Genomic DNA, 16,470 nt, shown 5'->3' with positions numbered 1-16,470 from the left:
GCCGCGCCTTGATCTCGCCCGGTGTTCCAGCCACTGGGCGGGGCGGCCGGGCAGGCTGCCGGCTTCCCCAGGTGTGGGGACACCCCGGGGGAAGGGCTTTTCATGTGGTCACGGGGCAGCCATGCCACCCAGCACGTGGGGCAGGCCGGGCGGCAGGGGCCCGCTGGCCGTGGGGGCTGGAGCCGCAGAAGCCCACAGCCAGGAAGGTCAGGCCCTGGGGACACGGGATGGGGCGCCAGGACGGGGGAGCCCTCGTCTGATGGCCGCCATTCCCTGCTGGGCACTCGGTCACTCAGCCCCAGGAGGCGGGTTTTAGGCCCATCTCCGCTGGCAGACGGGGGCACTGAGGCCCTGCCAGGTTGAATAGTCTGTGTCACATACACACGAGGACTTTGTCCTAGATCATAAGGTCCCCGGAATCACGTCTTAGATGTGCGGACCCTGGCGGGGCAGCCCTGGAAGGGCCTTTAGAGGCCTGGGTGTTGGAGACACAGGTCTAAGGTGCAGAAGGTGGAGGATGGCCAGTGGGCACGGGGAATCCAAGGTCAGACCTCATCACTACTCCAGGCCCAGCTGGCCCCTGAATGTGAGGTCCCTGAGGACAGTGGCTTCCTTGACTATCTAGTCAGGACCTCCTCTCTCAGATGTCACCAACTTTAATAGTTTCCTGCTGGCGCACTGAAAGTCCCTATAAAATGTCTAACCTGAGTTCTCCATGCTGCAGGGAAACTTTCTTCTCTGAAGATACTTGGAAGAGTTTGGTCTGGGATGTCAGTCAAGACTGCAGATTCCCTGGTGCCGAGGGAGGGAGAATGTGCCCCTCCCCACCCTCCAGTGCCTTCTTCACCTCTGCCACTGTCTGGAACCCTGGAGGAAAGTGGTGTCAGGAAAGGCCTTGGGAGGAGGTGAAGTCAACCCTTTGCAGCAGGTTGACTAACACTGAAGTGAGGCCTCTTGGAGTTGATATAGGTTGGAGGCACAGGGTGGCACTGGGGGGCAGAGTGGGAGACATCACTGATTGTCCCTCCCCCTCAACTCGCTGGGGCTCTATAGGACCTGCCACCCTTCCATCTCTCTGTCCTCATCTCCTTCCTCTACGCCCCTCCCTCCCGGCTCCAGCCACCCAGGTCTCCAGCTGCCGACCACAGGGCCTTTTCACATACTTCCCTCTGCCTGCAAGTTCTTACGTCCCCATCTCATCCTGGCCCCCGTCACTTCCTCCAAGAGGCTGTCTCTGAGCCCCCTGTGGTGGCAAAATCACGGCCCCCATGGGTGTCCACAGCCTATCCCCAAACCTGTGAATATGTCACCCAGTGTGACAAGAGGGACTTCGCAGATCTGATGTCCCTGGTTCTGGATGGAGAGGTTTTCCTGGGTTATCTGGGAGACCCAGTGCCACCATCTGGGGCCTTCCAGGTGCAAGAGGGAGGCAGGTGAGGGGCGGGGGTCGGGAAAGCTGGGGGGAGGCCCCGGGTGACAGCACTGGGGCTGGCGGGTCGGCTTCGAGGGGAGGGCGGCCGTGAGCAGCCTTCGGAGCCAGGAAAGCAACATGAACCCCCCCCAAGGGCCTAGGCGGGGAGGCGGCTGGCCGCACCTGACCTGGGGTTTCTGACGCGGGAAACGTGAGGCTGTGCCGATTCAACCTTTGGGGTTTGCCGCTGTCATGATGGTGGCAGTGGGACCCCACAGTGTCCCTTCCCTGGTCTCCAGCCCTTCAGCACACTTCTCTCCCTGAAAAGCACCACTGGCTGCTGGGGTCACCTCCAGGACAGGCTGTCAGATGCGTTTCAGATGAGCCAGGGACACTTTCTCAGGATAAAGTCGTCCCAAGACAACTCAGATAACTGGGGTGTCCTGCACGTTGTCTGGCAGCTTCCCCCTGGGCAGCGGGACACTTCCCGGGCACATGCTGGGAGCCCAGCAGACACCCGAGTGACAGGTCAGTACACGGGCACCAGCCCTCCCCCCCAGCTGGACGCCTCTCTGCCTTCCGGGAAGCTGATGGGACACAAGCGTCAACCACAGCCAGCGACGAAAGCACAGTTCAGGCAGTGACCCCATGAGGTCATGCGTCCATTTTCGACACGAGGTGTCGTCACTTGCTCGGAGTCCCACGCCACCGAATGGCGGAGCCGGTTCTAAACCCTCAAGAACCAGGTTCACGGCCGCTCCAGTCCCGCCTTCTCCCCCCTCCCCGCCCCCCCCACCCTTCCTCACGGCCCAGGGTGTCTTTCTGGGTACAGCTCCCCCATTCGGTGACCGCCAAACTCCTGCTCCTACACCAAAGCCCTATCCTCATCCCCCTTTTGTGAGACCATCTCCGTCCCCCCCCAGAGCTCCGCGCTCGCGCCCCGTGACTCCTTGTCCCTATGGACGGTAGGGACTGGCTGTTGCGTCCTTCTCTCCCCCAGACTGTGACTTCCCTGAGGACAGACGTGGGTCACTCTCCGTCCCTTTGGCCATGGAACTTAGAGCCGAGCCTGGGGTGGGGTGGGGAGGGTCCCGAGCGTTTCAAGATGAGCCAAGAGTGCGCGTGGGCCCGCCGCCGGCCGCGCCCTGGACGCGTCTCTTGCGCTTGGTCCTGAGCGTTCGAGTCCTTGAAAAGGGAAGCGGGGGCCCTAATCCCCTCATCTCTTAAAACAAAACACATATTTTTCTGAGTATGAAAATAATACAGACTCATTAAAGAAAAATTGGAGAATAATAAAATTAGGAGGAAGAAAATGAAAACCACCCAGGATCCTGCCACCCAGAATAATGGCAGGGATCCGGCACCGAGCCCCCGGTGAACTGTGACGCATGGGGTCAGCTCCTCCTCCCCGTCGCCCCCTCCTGTCCTTCCCCGTCTTCTGTGGCGTTGGAACACATGCACAGGCCACTCTGAACCTGCTCACATGTGAGATCCCCATGTCACGGGGTCCCCTTCCCGATGGCAGCTGAGTGGGCACGGGGGACTGGGCTGGGGCGCGGAGGGGCCCCCAGGCTGGACCACCCTAGTGTTCCCTCGAGTCTGCTGTCGGGTGTTTGTGGATTTCTGTCACTCTGCAGGGACGCCCCTGTGTGGTGCCTTAGCCTGTTCCTCATTCCTCCCTTAGGACAACCCAGGGACTGGTGCCGCAGATGTCAGGGTGGCCTCCGTCAGGCTCTGGACGTGCCGGTCACCCCGCTGCTGCTGGCTCTCCAGCCCCCTCCCGCCAGCAGCCTGGACGCCGGCGTGGCAGGAAGCGAGGACCCCAGAGGGGAGCCGGCCACTGCCCATCCAAGGCCTAGACACCATTGCGCAGCCGCTGTTTCCTGTCAAGCGCGCAGTCTCAGCCGAACCCGCCAAGGAGGTCACCACTGTCTGAGGGCGCTTGTGGCCTCAGGGCCGTGAGACATCATGCTGTCCGTGGATCATTGACTGGGCTCAGTGGGTGCCAGGCCCTGGGCATCTGTGTGTCCCTCGCAGTAATCCCCAGAGGGAAGGATGGGGTCTCCCACCTCATGGAAGAGGATACTGAGGGTCTGAGGTGCTGCATGTCCTGGGCAGGTTCCAGAGGATCTTGGACTCACCCAAGTCTGAGTCCTGAATGAGGCTGACTCCGACATCATGGGGTCACCCCGGATCTGGCCTCTACTGCCCCCAGGGAACCGTAAATCCTGGGCCTGAGAACCGGGGTGCAGAGATGCTGCCCCATGACACCTGCTGTCCACCACTGGGGGGGTGGCCCAGGCCTCACCAGGAGGCCAGGACAGGCTTGGGCCTAAGCCGGCAGCCAGATCCTGGCTCTGCGGTGGCCCGGAAGGTCGCAGCCCTTACCTCCTTCACCTGCGCCGTGTGAGAGCGGGGTTCAGCCCAGCTGCTCTGAGCGGGGAGCCCCCGGTGCTGAGTCAAAGGGAGAAGGACCTTCGCCAGATGCCCCTCACCGCAGGCAGCCGGCCTGGTCCTCAGGGGCTGGACCAGGCGAGTCTGGGTCCCAGGCCGGGCTGGGAGGGGCTGACTGGCCCAGATGGAGGCGGCCCCCCCAGCGCTGGTGGGTGACAGGCTATTTTTTAACCAACCCCACAGGAAGAAGAGGCCAGAAATGAGATCAGGGGTTGACCCAGGGCCCTGGGGACCCTCCCTATTTGCATCTTCTTCCCCCACCAGCAGGGAACTGTGTGGACTCACCGGAGCTGCCCGGGCCCCCGAGGCTCCCACAGAACCCCCCTTGCAGCCGGAGGTCCCGTTTGAGGGAGGTCCGGCCAGGACAGCCTCCCGGCCACCCTCTGGTTCTGCTGGGCTGCCCCCCCACTGTCGCATCAGCCTGTGGACAGGGGCCAGCGGCAGGTGTCTGGGGCCCCCAGGAAAAGGGAGGATTTCCTGGCCAGAGAAGCAGAGACCTGTCTGGGTGGGGGCCAGGCGGCCTCTCCCTGCAGCATGTCTGGGCCATACCACCAGGTGTCCCTTGTCCCCCAGGAAGGTTCCTGAAAAGGCAGGGCCTAGAGCAGGGGGAATGGCCTCGGGGTGGCCTGGCCCAATGGGGACGGAGTGGAGGGAGGGTGCGCTGGGGGAGGGAGCTGTGCGGAGCAGGGGTGTGTCATGGCGGCTGCAGGGCCCTGTACTGGCTGGGCCTCCGGGCAGTCAGGCGCCTGGGGGAGGCCTGAGCGGAGCCGTTCCTTATTTATTGTGTGTTTAGACAATAGTGTGGATAAGGACATGAATGGACCCCCCCATGGTCCCAGATACAAATCACAAGGAAAACACTTGAAAATCCAGAAGGACGGTAAAAGTTGTTCAGGCCCGAAATCCCCCCACGGGGCAAGGTCCGGGCATCTCGAGGAGCGGGGGCTGCGGGTCCTCTGGTGGCAAAAAGGTCGACCCGGCCCGGGGCGCTTGGCAGCCCCTTTCAAAGGCCTGGGTCAGTTCTCCAGTGGCCTGAGAGGTGGCCGCTGGGTCCTCCCCTCGTACAGAGGGAGAACATGGGTCACAGGAGGGCCAGGACTTCCCTCCAGCGGAGGTGGAGGTCGAGATTCGAATCCAGGGCCGGCGGGCTTGTTGAAGGGCCCCGGGCTGGACTCTTGGTCCTGGCCAAGGCCCCAGGGATTCACTCCTCCAGGGGAGCTCGGGATGGACGAAGCCTCAGTCTGGGCCCACAAATGACCACACGCCAAGACCCAACCATGGCCACAGCTTGGTTCCGGGTCGGGATTGTTGCTGACCGTGACCTGGTCACTGGCCTCACTCGCTCACCAGGGGTTTTAGAAGCTTTTGATTTGCCACCGTGTGTCCAGCGCTCAGCTCTCCGGGCCCATTACCCCCGTGGGCAGAGCAGGGAGGGCAGCAGAAGCCTGCCTACCAGCCTCGGGCCAGGTCACCCAGGGACACAGGGATGGCCTGGGGCCTGGCTCAGCTGCACGTGAACCTAGAAGCCCGGCGTCCTTCTTGGCTCAGGCACAGGCCACCCCTGGAGGGTCGGCATGGCTGAGCCCATCAGGCCACAGCGTGGCCACTGGACAGCTCCCACACCCCCACGTCCTCATGCTGTGGCCTCCTCCTCCTGCCGGGCCTGGATTCCTCTCACTTGGAGCAGAGCCGCAGGCGGGCGCTGTCGGGGTGGACCTGGGGCTAGCCATGCTAGCCGGCTCTGCGGGTCCCCCAGGGTCTCCGCACTCCATGTCCCCCCAGCCTTTCTGGATGTGGCTAGAGGTCACAGGACCCCAGTTCATGGAAGCCACCAGCTGTTCCCAGGAAGAGGGCCCCCAGGAGCTGACAGATGTTCCTCGATGTGGGGAAACCTGAGTTAACTCAGCTGTCATGCTGTGGGGAGGCATAGCTCCGGATGCAGGCTGTCTGGGTTTGAGCCCCAGCTGGGTGATATTAGGCAGGTGTCACAAACTCTCTGGGCCTGTTTCCTCATTTATAGATGAGCTTCATCATAGCATTTGTCTTACACACAGTGAGGATGAAATATGCAGACATGGAAAGCACTCAGACATGGCCTGGCATACAGCAAGAGCTGCGTAAATGTTTGCAGCTAACGGTGTAACTATTTAAGAGTTGAGTCATCATGATTTCTATTTTCCACACAGTTAATTATTCATTTCTTAGTTCCAATTTTGTACTTTCCTTTTTTTTTAAAATATATTTAGGATCCGGGAAATTTTCCTTTTAAGTCTCACACAATTTCCTGGGTCCTTGAAAAGATAATTTCCTGGCCTCAGGCAGATTTACGGTATCCCCTAGAACAGCTTATCTCTAAATGGTCTGGGGTGGGGTGAAGCCTTCCTAGCATATCAAAGGCTCTGAGCCCTGCTTGTCTCTGCTGGACACACACTGGGAGATGCCGCCCTGGCTCCCTGTCTCTAGGAGCAAGGTCTGTGGGGGACAGCTGCTCACGGGCGAAGAGCCTCCCGTCTCTGCAGAAGCCCCTGCAGCAGTGAGCACCCATGGCTGACCTGGGCCTCGTGGTCTCCGCTTCACTGTCTCATTCATTCCCCAAGCAGCCCAGGAGGCCGGCCATGAGAAGTGGAGGCCCAGGGAGGTAAGTGGCCATGCAGCCGAGCAGTGGCAGGTCACGGCTTCTGATTCTGAACGTCACCTTCCTTCTCCTGTCCACCGAGAGGAAAGGGAAAAACAGGCCCCATGCTGACAGGATCCATCTTCCCTTCTGACCCACTCCTATGATACCCAAAGCTTTCTTTTCCTGGAGGGTCCGAGGCTTAAATGAAGGAAGATCAAAAATTCATTTCCTGCTCCCACCATGGTGGGAATTCGGGCACTACTGTTCTAGATTCTTCCTGGCTGTATCCTGACACATAAATAAAACATTGATTGACATCTCCTCCTCCTCCTCCTCCTCCTCCTCCTCCTCCTCCTTCTCCTTCTTCTTCTTCTTCTGGTGCTGGGGATTGAACCTGGGCCTCGTCAGGCTGGGCAAGTGCTCCACCACTGAGCTGTGTCCCCAGCCCTAATTGATATTCTTAATAATGTTCTTGGTCGTATTTCCGTCTGGCCTCCCACAGGGGGTGGGGGAAGCCACCTCATAGAAACATCCTTTTCTCAAGATGCAAGAGAAAAATAGCCCAGAAGGAAACACACCCAACAGCAGCGGCTTTCTCTGGCTATCGAGATCACCGAGTCTATTTTTAAGTCTCCTGGATTCCCTTAGGTGTTCGACAACATGGAGTGCCCCGGGGTGGCGTTGGTGGTTGGATTCGCGTTTCCCCTCATGTTCTTCCTGGTTCTAGAATCTGCAGGGCATGGTCCTGGCCAAGGCCTTAATTTGTTGTTCTTGTTGTTTACATTGTGGCCTCAGGAAGGATGGAAGCCTGCACGGGTCAAAAGAAGGAAGCGGGGAGGAAGGCTGTGTGTGTAGGGAGTAGTGAGAATAGGGCTGGTGCCGGAGAGCTCTGTGGGCGCTGCTCGCACATGGACGTGCTGCGGGTGGGCGGAACGGCGGCCTGGTCTACTTCACCGTGGCCCTGTGCATGCCCTATCTAAGAAGCCTTCTGGAAGTTTTTGGGCAGGGCCTGGAGGTTCTGTGGTTAAAGAGGAGGAACATGTCCCCTCGCCTGGGGCAATCAGGGTGGGCTTCACGGAGGTGATGTGACTGGGCCCTAAGGAAGAGGCGGCATCTTCCAGGACAGTCTGGCGGACTGACTTTGACATCAGACACACCCTGGCATGAATCTGGGCCTGGCCAGTTACTAGCTGCGTGGCCTTTGCCGGGGGCCTCAGTTTCCCAGCCTGTGGAATGGGACCATATGAACAATGACAGCTACCGCACCGAGGGTGGGGACTGAGCACAATGAGATGCACTTGCAAAGGAGCCACCCCGAGGCCGAGTGCACAGGAAGTCATCGACAAATGTGGTTCCCTCTCCCTTTCTCATTTCCTTTTCTCTTCTGAAATGTACGTGAGCAGGCTGCACCGCCTCCCCGGGTCTGTTTGCGTTTTCGTCTCCACAGTGAGGGTGGTGGTGCCCACCCTGAGCTACGATGAGGACTGGGTGGGTAGAGGGGAGCATTATAGACGCCCCAGGAGGCTGAGGGTCTGCAGAGGTGGGGTGACCTCAAGGGGGTCTGGGTTGAACCCCAGGGACCGTGGAGCTGAGAGCATGTCTGGAACTGCCAGACCGCAAGACTTGACAGAGACGCCTCTTCTCCGGGCCTCAGTTTCCCCAGCTACAGTGCTGGCCAACTGGAGGGGGGCTTCCCAGAGATGCCCTCTGTGCACATGTGGCTAGCGTGTCCACCCGGCGTGCTCACTCCTGCATGCCCAGGGCCAGATCCGTGCTCGTGTATGCAGTAGATATGCAATAAATGTCCAATGAATGATTCGTCACATCACCCAGCCACTGAGGATATGAGACTCCGAGGGAACAGCCTCTTCAGGGACTCACCTCCAGACTCTAGGGACCTCACCTCAGGCCACAAGCATGTCCTGAGCACCTGCTGTATGCATGGCTCTGCCCAGCCCAGGAAGAAAGCAGCAGCCCCAGCAGCTGGGGAGAAGCCGGAGGGGCTCTGAGCGGAGGGCGGCCAGGGGCCTGGAGCCCTGGATGGGGGGAACTGGCGCCCTAATCCTGGGAGGGTGGGGCCGCCTCTTCCTCTTTCTTTGGAAAAAATAAAAAAGCGTTTCCCTCCTAAATCTATGAGTCCTACATAGTCAGTGTTTCAGAGCCTGGAAAACACACAGTGGCCAAGAGTTTCAAATCACACTCCCCTGCGCAGTCGCACCCTACAGCACGGACTGACCGTGTTCTGTCCAGGCTCCTAAGGTGACCTCGTTCTCAGAGGTGGCTTCCTTCGCCCCTTGGGAAGGGCCCTGGCCCCTGGGTGGGGACTCGGGGTGCAGGGCTGGGCTTCCCACGGGACCCCTACCCACCTCCCTTGCACTCTCTCCTCCACCTGTCCAGGTGCCTCTTCCCAGGATGCCAGGGTGCTGTGGTCACAGGTGACGCCTCACAGATCCCCCGTGTCCTGCGGAGGTGGCTGGGCAGGCTCAGGCTCCCCGAGGGGCAAGTCCTGAGCTCGGACAGGTGTAGGGGCTGTGGACTGTCCTCGGCCACGGGCACCCAGGTGAGTTGAGCTTGGAGACAGGGGCATGCCCAGAATGGCCCCCCTCCCAACCTCCCCGGCTTTCATTTCGCCTCCTCCCCCCTGAGCTCCCTTCCCCATTTCCCTCCTGAGCCCAGCTGAGCCCAGCCCCGAGGAGGTGGCCACACAGGTGGCCCTGACGGCAGGGGACCTGCCTTGACCGGAGCCCGGATGGGCAGGGCCTCACCCTGCAGGGCCCGGTGCTCACAGGGGATCTCAGTCACCAAGTCCCACGGGGAAGGGCACCTGGGGGGCTGCGGTGGCCTCCCCGCACAGGGCAGCTCCCCGCGCCGCCTTCCCGCCCACACGTAAGTCTGAAGCTTTTGCCAAAAACCCTTTTCCCAGACTTGAAAGAAAACCCCAAAGAGGAACCTAAACCCTGAGCCGCGGCCCCGATTGGCCGGGAGGCCCCGGGCTGGTCCAGGCAGGCGTTTCAAAGAAAAACCAGACAGCGAGGGGAAGTGGGGGGCTGGCCGCCCGGGCTGACCAGCCGGTGGCCTTTATGTCCTTCCGTCATTCACCGCTTTCTTCTTCCTTCCCTCCATTCATTAGCGAGAGAAGCCACATGTCACCCGTGAGCCTGCCCCTGCTCCAAGGACCAGAGGACCCCCAAGATCTGGGGGAAAGGGTCAGGGCTCCCAGAGGGGACGGTGAGGGCAGCTCTATCACCTCCCCGTCTCAGCTCAGAGTCAGAGAGACTTTTTTTTTTCCACAAGGGAAGGAAGGATACTGAGCAGCAATGATCTCTGGCGTCCATGGAGCCTGGACGCGGCCCCCGCTCTGTATGAATGATCTCATCGAGTCCACCCAACGAGCCTCCAGTGGGTTCTGTGAGTTATGTCCATTTTACAGATGAGAAAACAGAGCACAGAGAGGAGAGGTGCATCTCCCAAGGCCACACAGCGAGGAAAGGCAGCCTGGCCTTTTATGTTGTATTTCATGCCACCTCCTCACCAAAGAGCACCCTCTTCTCCACCTTCACCCCTGGGAGCCCTTGTCACAGGGCCTGACCGTCTCCAGGTCCCCTGCTCAGCTCTGTCTAGTGGGGAAAGCCCGGAGCCAGCGTTGGAGAGAGGGGCCCAAGCCATCAGGAGGTGGCCCGTGCTGACTGAGGCTCGACAGGCCAGACAAGGCAGGTGGGGCTCAAGGCGGGGCCATCCACTCTGTGCCACCACCCTCTGTGGCCAGTGTCACTAGCCCTGTTTTACGGAGGAGGAAATTGAGAGCAAAGGGTCTAACTAGCAGGTCGGGTCTACTTGCTACTGAGCAGCTTGGACCCGAGTCTGTCTGACCCCTAAACAACAGGGAAGGTGGGTGGCGGGTCCTTGGTGGCTGAGAGAAGTGGCTGTCCTGTTGCCTGATGGGTCTTCCATAGACCACACCCCTCCTGGACCCCAGGTTCCCTGTCTGTGAAACGGGGAAGGGGCTCCCTCCGCCTCCCAGCTCCGACAGTCCCCTGGATGGGCTCCTGTGCCTTCTCAAGACCAGAGTCTTTCCACCATTGCACCCCTGCCCTGTCACCCCAGGGGCCTCCTTCAGGGGGCGCTGCTTCAAGACCAGTCCTGGGAGGCCCAGGCTGCAAATCCACTCAGCCCTTCCCCCCTAGTGCCTGGGCTGAGCCTTGAGGCTGGCCTTGAGACCAAGCTTTGAGGACAGAGCTCCCTGGTGGCTGCAGGTGGCCTGGGGAGACTCCTGGCAGAGGGGCTGTTTGAGCTGAGCATGGAAGATCGGGAGGAGTCCCGGCCACCCCTGGACACACTGGTGGTGGATTCAGTGGAAGGCCTGCAGGTGAGGAGTCCCCAGGAGATGCAAGGCCCGGATTTCAGCTGCCCCACTGCACCTTGAGGCCGGCCTGCCTCCCTGCCTCTCAGGAGCCTGGACTGGCTCTGAAGCCAGGGTTCCCTCTAGTCATTGTTCCCTTCCAGCCTCCAAGAATGTTCTGGAAGGTCAGGTTTCAAGCCCTGCTGCTCAGGGGCATCTGTGTCCCAACCCCCTCCCCCACAGGTAACCAGCAAGCTCGGCTTTGGTGCGGCTAGCTCAAGGCCCGGGTGTCAATGGGCCCTCTATGTGACCAGCAGGGCCGATGGGGCTGCCGCTGGCTGTCATGGGCACGGGCGAGGCCTGGACACACAGTCCCACTGTGTGGGGCCCGGCTCATGACCGGCCTGTGGGCAGTGGGGGGCTCCTAGGAGTGCCCTTCCAGCCTGGGGGGCACTTTGGACAGGCAGGGTGGTCTGGGGAGATGGCGTGTGCCGGGTGGCCTCAGGAGCCGCCATCAAAGAGGCCCGGCAGACGTGGCGCCAGGCAGGCCCTGCAGCAGGTACGGAATGGCTGCGGTCAGCCTGTCCATCCTGAGGGCCCTGGGGGGCGGAGGAGGCTCCACAGCAGATATACTTGGGGTGAACAACCTTCCAGGCTGCCTGGGGTTCGGGGACTTGCAGCTAAACCCTGGAGAGTCCCCCACTGTGGGCTACTGCCTGGGGCTCAGGACAGGACACGGCACTGATCTCACTGGCCCAAGCAGCTTCCTTCCTGTCCGGTGGCTTCTGAGTCACCGGCTAGCCCTGTCCTGGCTAGACGTGCCCGGGGCCATTTCATCCACCCGCTGCCCCCACACAGGTCCAGTCTCCATCTCTCCCGGGCGTCTTGGGGGCAGAGTTGCTGGGCAACCCCATCTCTAAAGAGAGGCCCACGGCCGCCCCGCTCAGGCCTGCAGCTGGCCCTCCGGCCCTCCCCGCCCTGCACGGCCCTGCAGCCACCTGAGGCGCCCAGGACCCTCCTGCCTGCCTTCTGCACCCGCCTCCAGGCTACTCCTTCTGCCTGGGCTGAGCCTCTCCTCCTGGTCACCTCCTCACCTGCAGGACTCGGGGGACTTGCCCTCTCCTTCCCCGAGGCCGGGGTCAGGGGCTCTATCTGAGCTCACAGACCCCGGGTCTTCCCCCTGGTGCACTTTTCTGTGGGCCCGTCCCTTGTCCCACCAGACGGCGAGCTCCTAGGATGGAGAGCCTGGCCCAGGGTCCCTGAGCGGAGCTCAGCCCAGGCAGGTAGGGGAGGGAGCAAAAGCATGCTCTGAGCAAGGACCCTGGGCCTGGTGCTCCAGGCACAGTGGTCCCAACAGCCCATGGGGTTGCGGCCATCGTCACCCCTTTCAGATGGGGAAACTGAGGCACAGACACCTGCCCAGGTGAGCGAGGGAGGGCAGAGGCAGGACTTGAGTGGCGAGGACCTGAGTCAATGAGTGGAACTTCCGCCCTCTCCAGGGGCCCTGGATGCCACACGGGATGGTTTAGGTCCCTTCCCTCCCTGGAGGGGACCCCCTCGTGTCCTCAGGAGAGAGCTTCTGCCTGCGGGGTGTGGTTCAGAGGTGCTGATGGGGACCTGGCCATGGGGGGGCTCAGGAAGCTGCTGGCCCCTCCTAAGCTGGGTGTACCCCAGGGTCTTCAGGGCCACTGCCTGAGTTGTCGGATGGGGAAACCGAGGCCCAGAAAGGGACCCAGAATGTGACAGTCATTAGGTCCCCTCCTATTTGTCAGGTAGGAGGGGTAAATACCCCTTGTCCTGCCTGAGAGGCTTCTGGGGACCTCTCACCCTCCCCTGTCTTCCGTCTCAGGGAAACAGGCCACCATCTGTGTGCAGCCCTTAGGGTGAGGCTCTGGCCTCACCCTGGGCAGGGCAGGGACCCCCCAAAGACTCTCCACCCTCCTCCCAAACCTCCTTCCTCCCCAGAGCTGGGAGCCAGGCAGAGGCCCTGCTCGTACTCGGCAGAGAAGCCTCGGAGCTGGGTGCCGACGGGAGGTGGCCCCTCAGCCTGAGCCTCCAGGTGGCTGTGGCTCTTCCCCATCTCAGGAGGCCTCCTGTCACCAGTTGTGCCCGATGCCCACAGCAGGGACGAGGCGAGATAGGATGCTTCATCTCCAGCCAGCCTGTGCCACAGGAAACTAAGACAGAGTCAGTCGCACTCTGGCCAGTGGGGTCTCTGGGGAAGCTGGAGCTCTGTGACCGTGCTGGGGACCCCCTCTAGAGGTGGATGGCAAGGTAGAGCATCCCACAGAGGCTGGGCCACCTTGGGAAACAGCCAATAAGCCCACTCCTCCCCTTGGACCCAGAGATGTCACCCAGCACAGCGGGGCAGAGCCAGGAGGAGGAGCTGTCCCCGAGCTTGCCTGAGCTGCACATGGGAACCTCTTTGGGGGACTTACCCAGACCCAAACCCAAGAAGTTCTGTTTCCACAGTCTGAGCTGAGAACCAGAAGTGCAATGTTTAAAAGCTCTCCAGGGGTGGTGACACGGTGGCTCCCGACACCTTGCCCAGGGCCTGGGGTAGTGCAGCCTTTGGAGGCGGCAGGAAGGAGGAAGAGGAGGACAAACAGAGCCCTTTCCCCTCCATTAAGACCCCTGGACGGCAGCATCCCCGCGTACCATGGTGAGACCCGCAGTTCTTGACCTGTGTAGGGCTCAGGGGTCCGTGAACTTGGGCCACCTCTAAATGAAACGCAGCATCTTTCACCGTGACCGCGTCACCAGTGGAAGTCACAGGTGTTTTTCGACCTCAACGGGTCGTCACAGATCATCCTACAACACTGTTCTTGCTTATCGCTGCGGCACCATGGCCTTGCCACTCAGTGAGTCCCTAAAGCAGTGCAGGGTCACCACCCACCAGCCCGCCTCTCCAGGGCAGTGTTCTCGGGGTTGCTTGGACTTGGTTTTGGAGCCTCCAGGCTTCCTGACACTCCCGAGAGGTTGGTCGCTCCAAACAGGTGGGGGGCCCTGCGTGGGCCATGTGGGGTCAGAGCCCTGAAGAGGGAACCCAAGGCTGGAGCACGTGGGGGACAGAATTGGCACCTGTGGCCCTGTGAGCCTTAGGGACAGCATGTGGGACACAGACCCCGGAGAGAGCGTGATGTAGGCAGAGGGCCAGAGGCGCGTGGGCGAGCTTCTCCGAGGGTCAGCCCGGGCCCCGGGGCCTCGCCCTGGACCACAGCCTCGGGGGGACCTTCTGCGCCCTGTTGTCCAGGATCGGCCTGCTCTGCCAGGGGCTTCATGTCCTGGGCACACTCTGGGCCAGAGCCTCCAGCTGTCCCCTCCCTTTGCCCTTGGGCTGTGAGCGGCCACCTCCTGGGCTCATCAGGAGAGGACCCCGGGCCAGCTCCAAAGTCCTGTCTCCCGAGGTCCCTTTGTCTTAAACCCTGCGTTTCTCCATCTTGTTCGCGGAGGGAGAAGCACAGATCACAAAGCCCCGGCAAATGGTTTTTATAAACTCTTATTTTCTTGCCACAGAGCTGCCTTTAATTAGCTCCGAGGACTACAAAGGGAGTGTTATAACAGCAGCCCAGGGAGGAAGGAGCCCAGGGCCGCGGGGCTGCTGCTGCCTGTCACCAGCCACAGCCGGGTTTGGCGGGAGTGCTCCCCCACCCCGCTGCCACTCCCCCATCGGCCCTGGGGACCCCCTCTGAGCCTCAGCCCCAGCCGGGAAGCGCCTCAGCTGAAGCTCCCAAATGTGTCCCTGGCCCCAGAGCCGGCTGCCCCAGGACCGGCCCTGAGTTGCTCTGGTCAGCCAGCAGCCAGGCAGGAGAGAAGGGCGGACGGCCCGGCTGACCTGGGTATTTCACTGACCACCTCGGCTCAGGAAAGGCGGTGCGACCCCCAAACCCTGACCGTCGGTCCCCCTCAGCCATCCTGTACTGGAAGACACGGGTCCCTTAAATAACGCGGCGGCACAGCCCCAACCACAGCCCTCCCTCACCTCAGACGATCAGAATGTCAGAATCCCAGGGGACACTGTTAGGGTCACAGGGAAGTCAGGTAACTTGCATACGGTCACTCAGCAAGGAAGCCGCTGGTCCCTGGGACTCAAGCTGAGAGGCTCTAGACCCCCAGTCTCAGGGCCATCCCCTCATCTGGGCTCGTGCTGGGGAGGAAAAGTGCCCGAGGGTCGCATGACTGCCCTAAGGACCAGACACAGGCAGGGAACCCCCCCTGGGAGTCTGGACCCCAGTCAGAGGCTCCAGGGGGCATCCTGGACTCCCATCCTTGCTGCGGAACACAGCCCAGAGCTCTGGGACCCTCCGGGTCATGAATAGAGGCAAAAACCACCCCAGAAACACTTTCTTCTCCACCGCGACCAAGTCCGCCACCTCCCCGAGACCTTCCCCCAGCTCTGCAGACGCGGCCCTGGGCAGAACAAGTTCTCCCAAAAGCCCGTGGCCTGGTCCTCCCGGAGAGGAGGCGCAGCCTCACCCTCACCGGCCTCCTTGGCTGTCCTCTGAGCCGGCCAGCCCACGTCTGGTGGCAGGTCCAAGCTCTGGCGGGCCAGGGGCTGGGACAGCAGGGCCTGGAGCCCGTGAGTGAAGTGGGGGGGGGGGGGCCAAGGGCCATGGATACTCCCCCTTGTCCTCCCCACCCCAGACCCTCTGAGCCTGGCCCTGGAGGTCATGCGGCACTCCTTGTTGCACAGTGTCCCCACCTGCTGAGGGGGGAGGTCCCACAGCCAAGGGACCATGGGGGCCACCAGCCCATCTTGCCCTCGGGCTGCGGGAGGCCAGGGGACTCAGGTAGACAACCTCGCCCTCGAGGGACAGCAGGTCTGTTGGTGGAGGGATGCAATTGGGGCCGTAGCTCCCCACCCGCCAGGACTGGCCCAGGACAGGGAGCCTGGGCCGTGGTTACTCACCGCGGACGAAGGTGGGCGAGTAGGTCGGGAAGGAGTCGAAGATGCTGTTGGACGCCATGCCGCGGTCCGCAGGGGACGGAGGCCAGCCCTGGGGGGCTGGGCTGGGGCCGCCTGGTTAGCTTTCCTCGTTTTCTGGTTTGTTTTATTTTTATTTTTTTTCTAGCTACTTTTGAAAATAAAGGGGGGGGCGGGGGGCTCTTTGTTTGTTTGGGGTTTTCTTGGCTGTGTCCCCCCCCCCCCCCCGGGGCTGCTCAAAAAAGAAAAAAGGAAAGAGCCCCAGCCTGCGCGGGAGGGTGAAGAAAGTCCCCGAGGAAAGTAAGTTGCTGTTTGTACCCAAGAATTCGGATTCCCGGTCCCACAGGAATGTCTGGCCACAGACTCAGCAGCGCGGCGCAGCAGCCTGGGTCATTAGACGGCGGCCGGTGGAGGCCGGGCTGCAGCAGCCGGCCAGGCCCGGTGGCCCGGAATGAATGAATGAGGCTGGCCTCCCGGCCACCAAGCAGGGCTGCAGGCGGCCGGGGGTGGGGACCACCAGGAGCCAACCAGCTCCCGCGCAGGGCCCGGAGGCGGCGAGGGCCTGGCCTTGTGGTTCTGTGGTCGAGGCCCGGGCTTCGCCGTGTCACCCAACCTCAGCCTACAGGATGCCGAAGCCAGCTCGCGGCCTGGGCCCATTGGCTGGGCCGCGGTCACCTGGGCCGTGATGTCAGGCCTCTTAGAAGATCTTGTGGCTCTCTCTCTCT

At 61.6% G+C, this 16,470-nt stretch overlaps 1 protein-coding gene across 1 annotated transcript in view; it reads right to left on the bottom strand.

The window, feature by feature from the left end:
- The window catches only part of Runx3 (RUNX family transcription factor 3), a 51,419-nt gene extending 35,205 nt beyond the window's left edge, over positions 1 to 16,214 (bottom strand). The window contains exon 1 of the mRNA XM_046469198.2: positions 15,731 to 16,214. Coding sequence (XP_046325154.1) covers positions 15,731 to 15,788 — 58 coding nt within the window. The 5' untranslated portion in view covers positions 15,789 to 16,214. The remainder of the gene's footprint in view (positions 1 to 15,730) is intronic.
- Positions 16,215 to 16,470: the final 256 nt, after the last annotated feature.

Source organism: Marmota monax, unplaced genomic scaffold, assembly GCF_021218885.2.
Source record: "Marmota monax isolate L192 unplaced genomic scaffold, Marmota_monax_Labrador192_F-V1.1 WCK01_AAM20220418_F8-fsc00008, whole genome shotgun sequence".
NCBI lineage: Eukaryota > Metazoa > Chordata > Mammalia > Rodentia > Sciuridae > Marmota > Marmota monax.
Note: the sequence above shows the minus strand (reverse complement) of the source record. Positions and strands in the feature narration are given on the sequence as shown.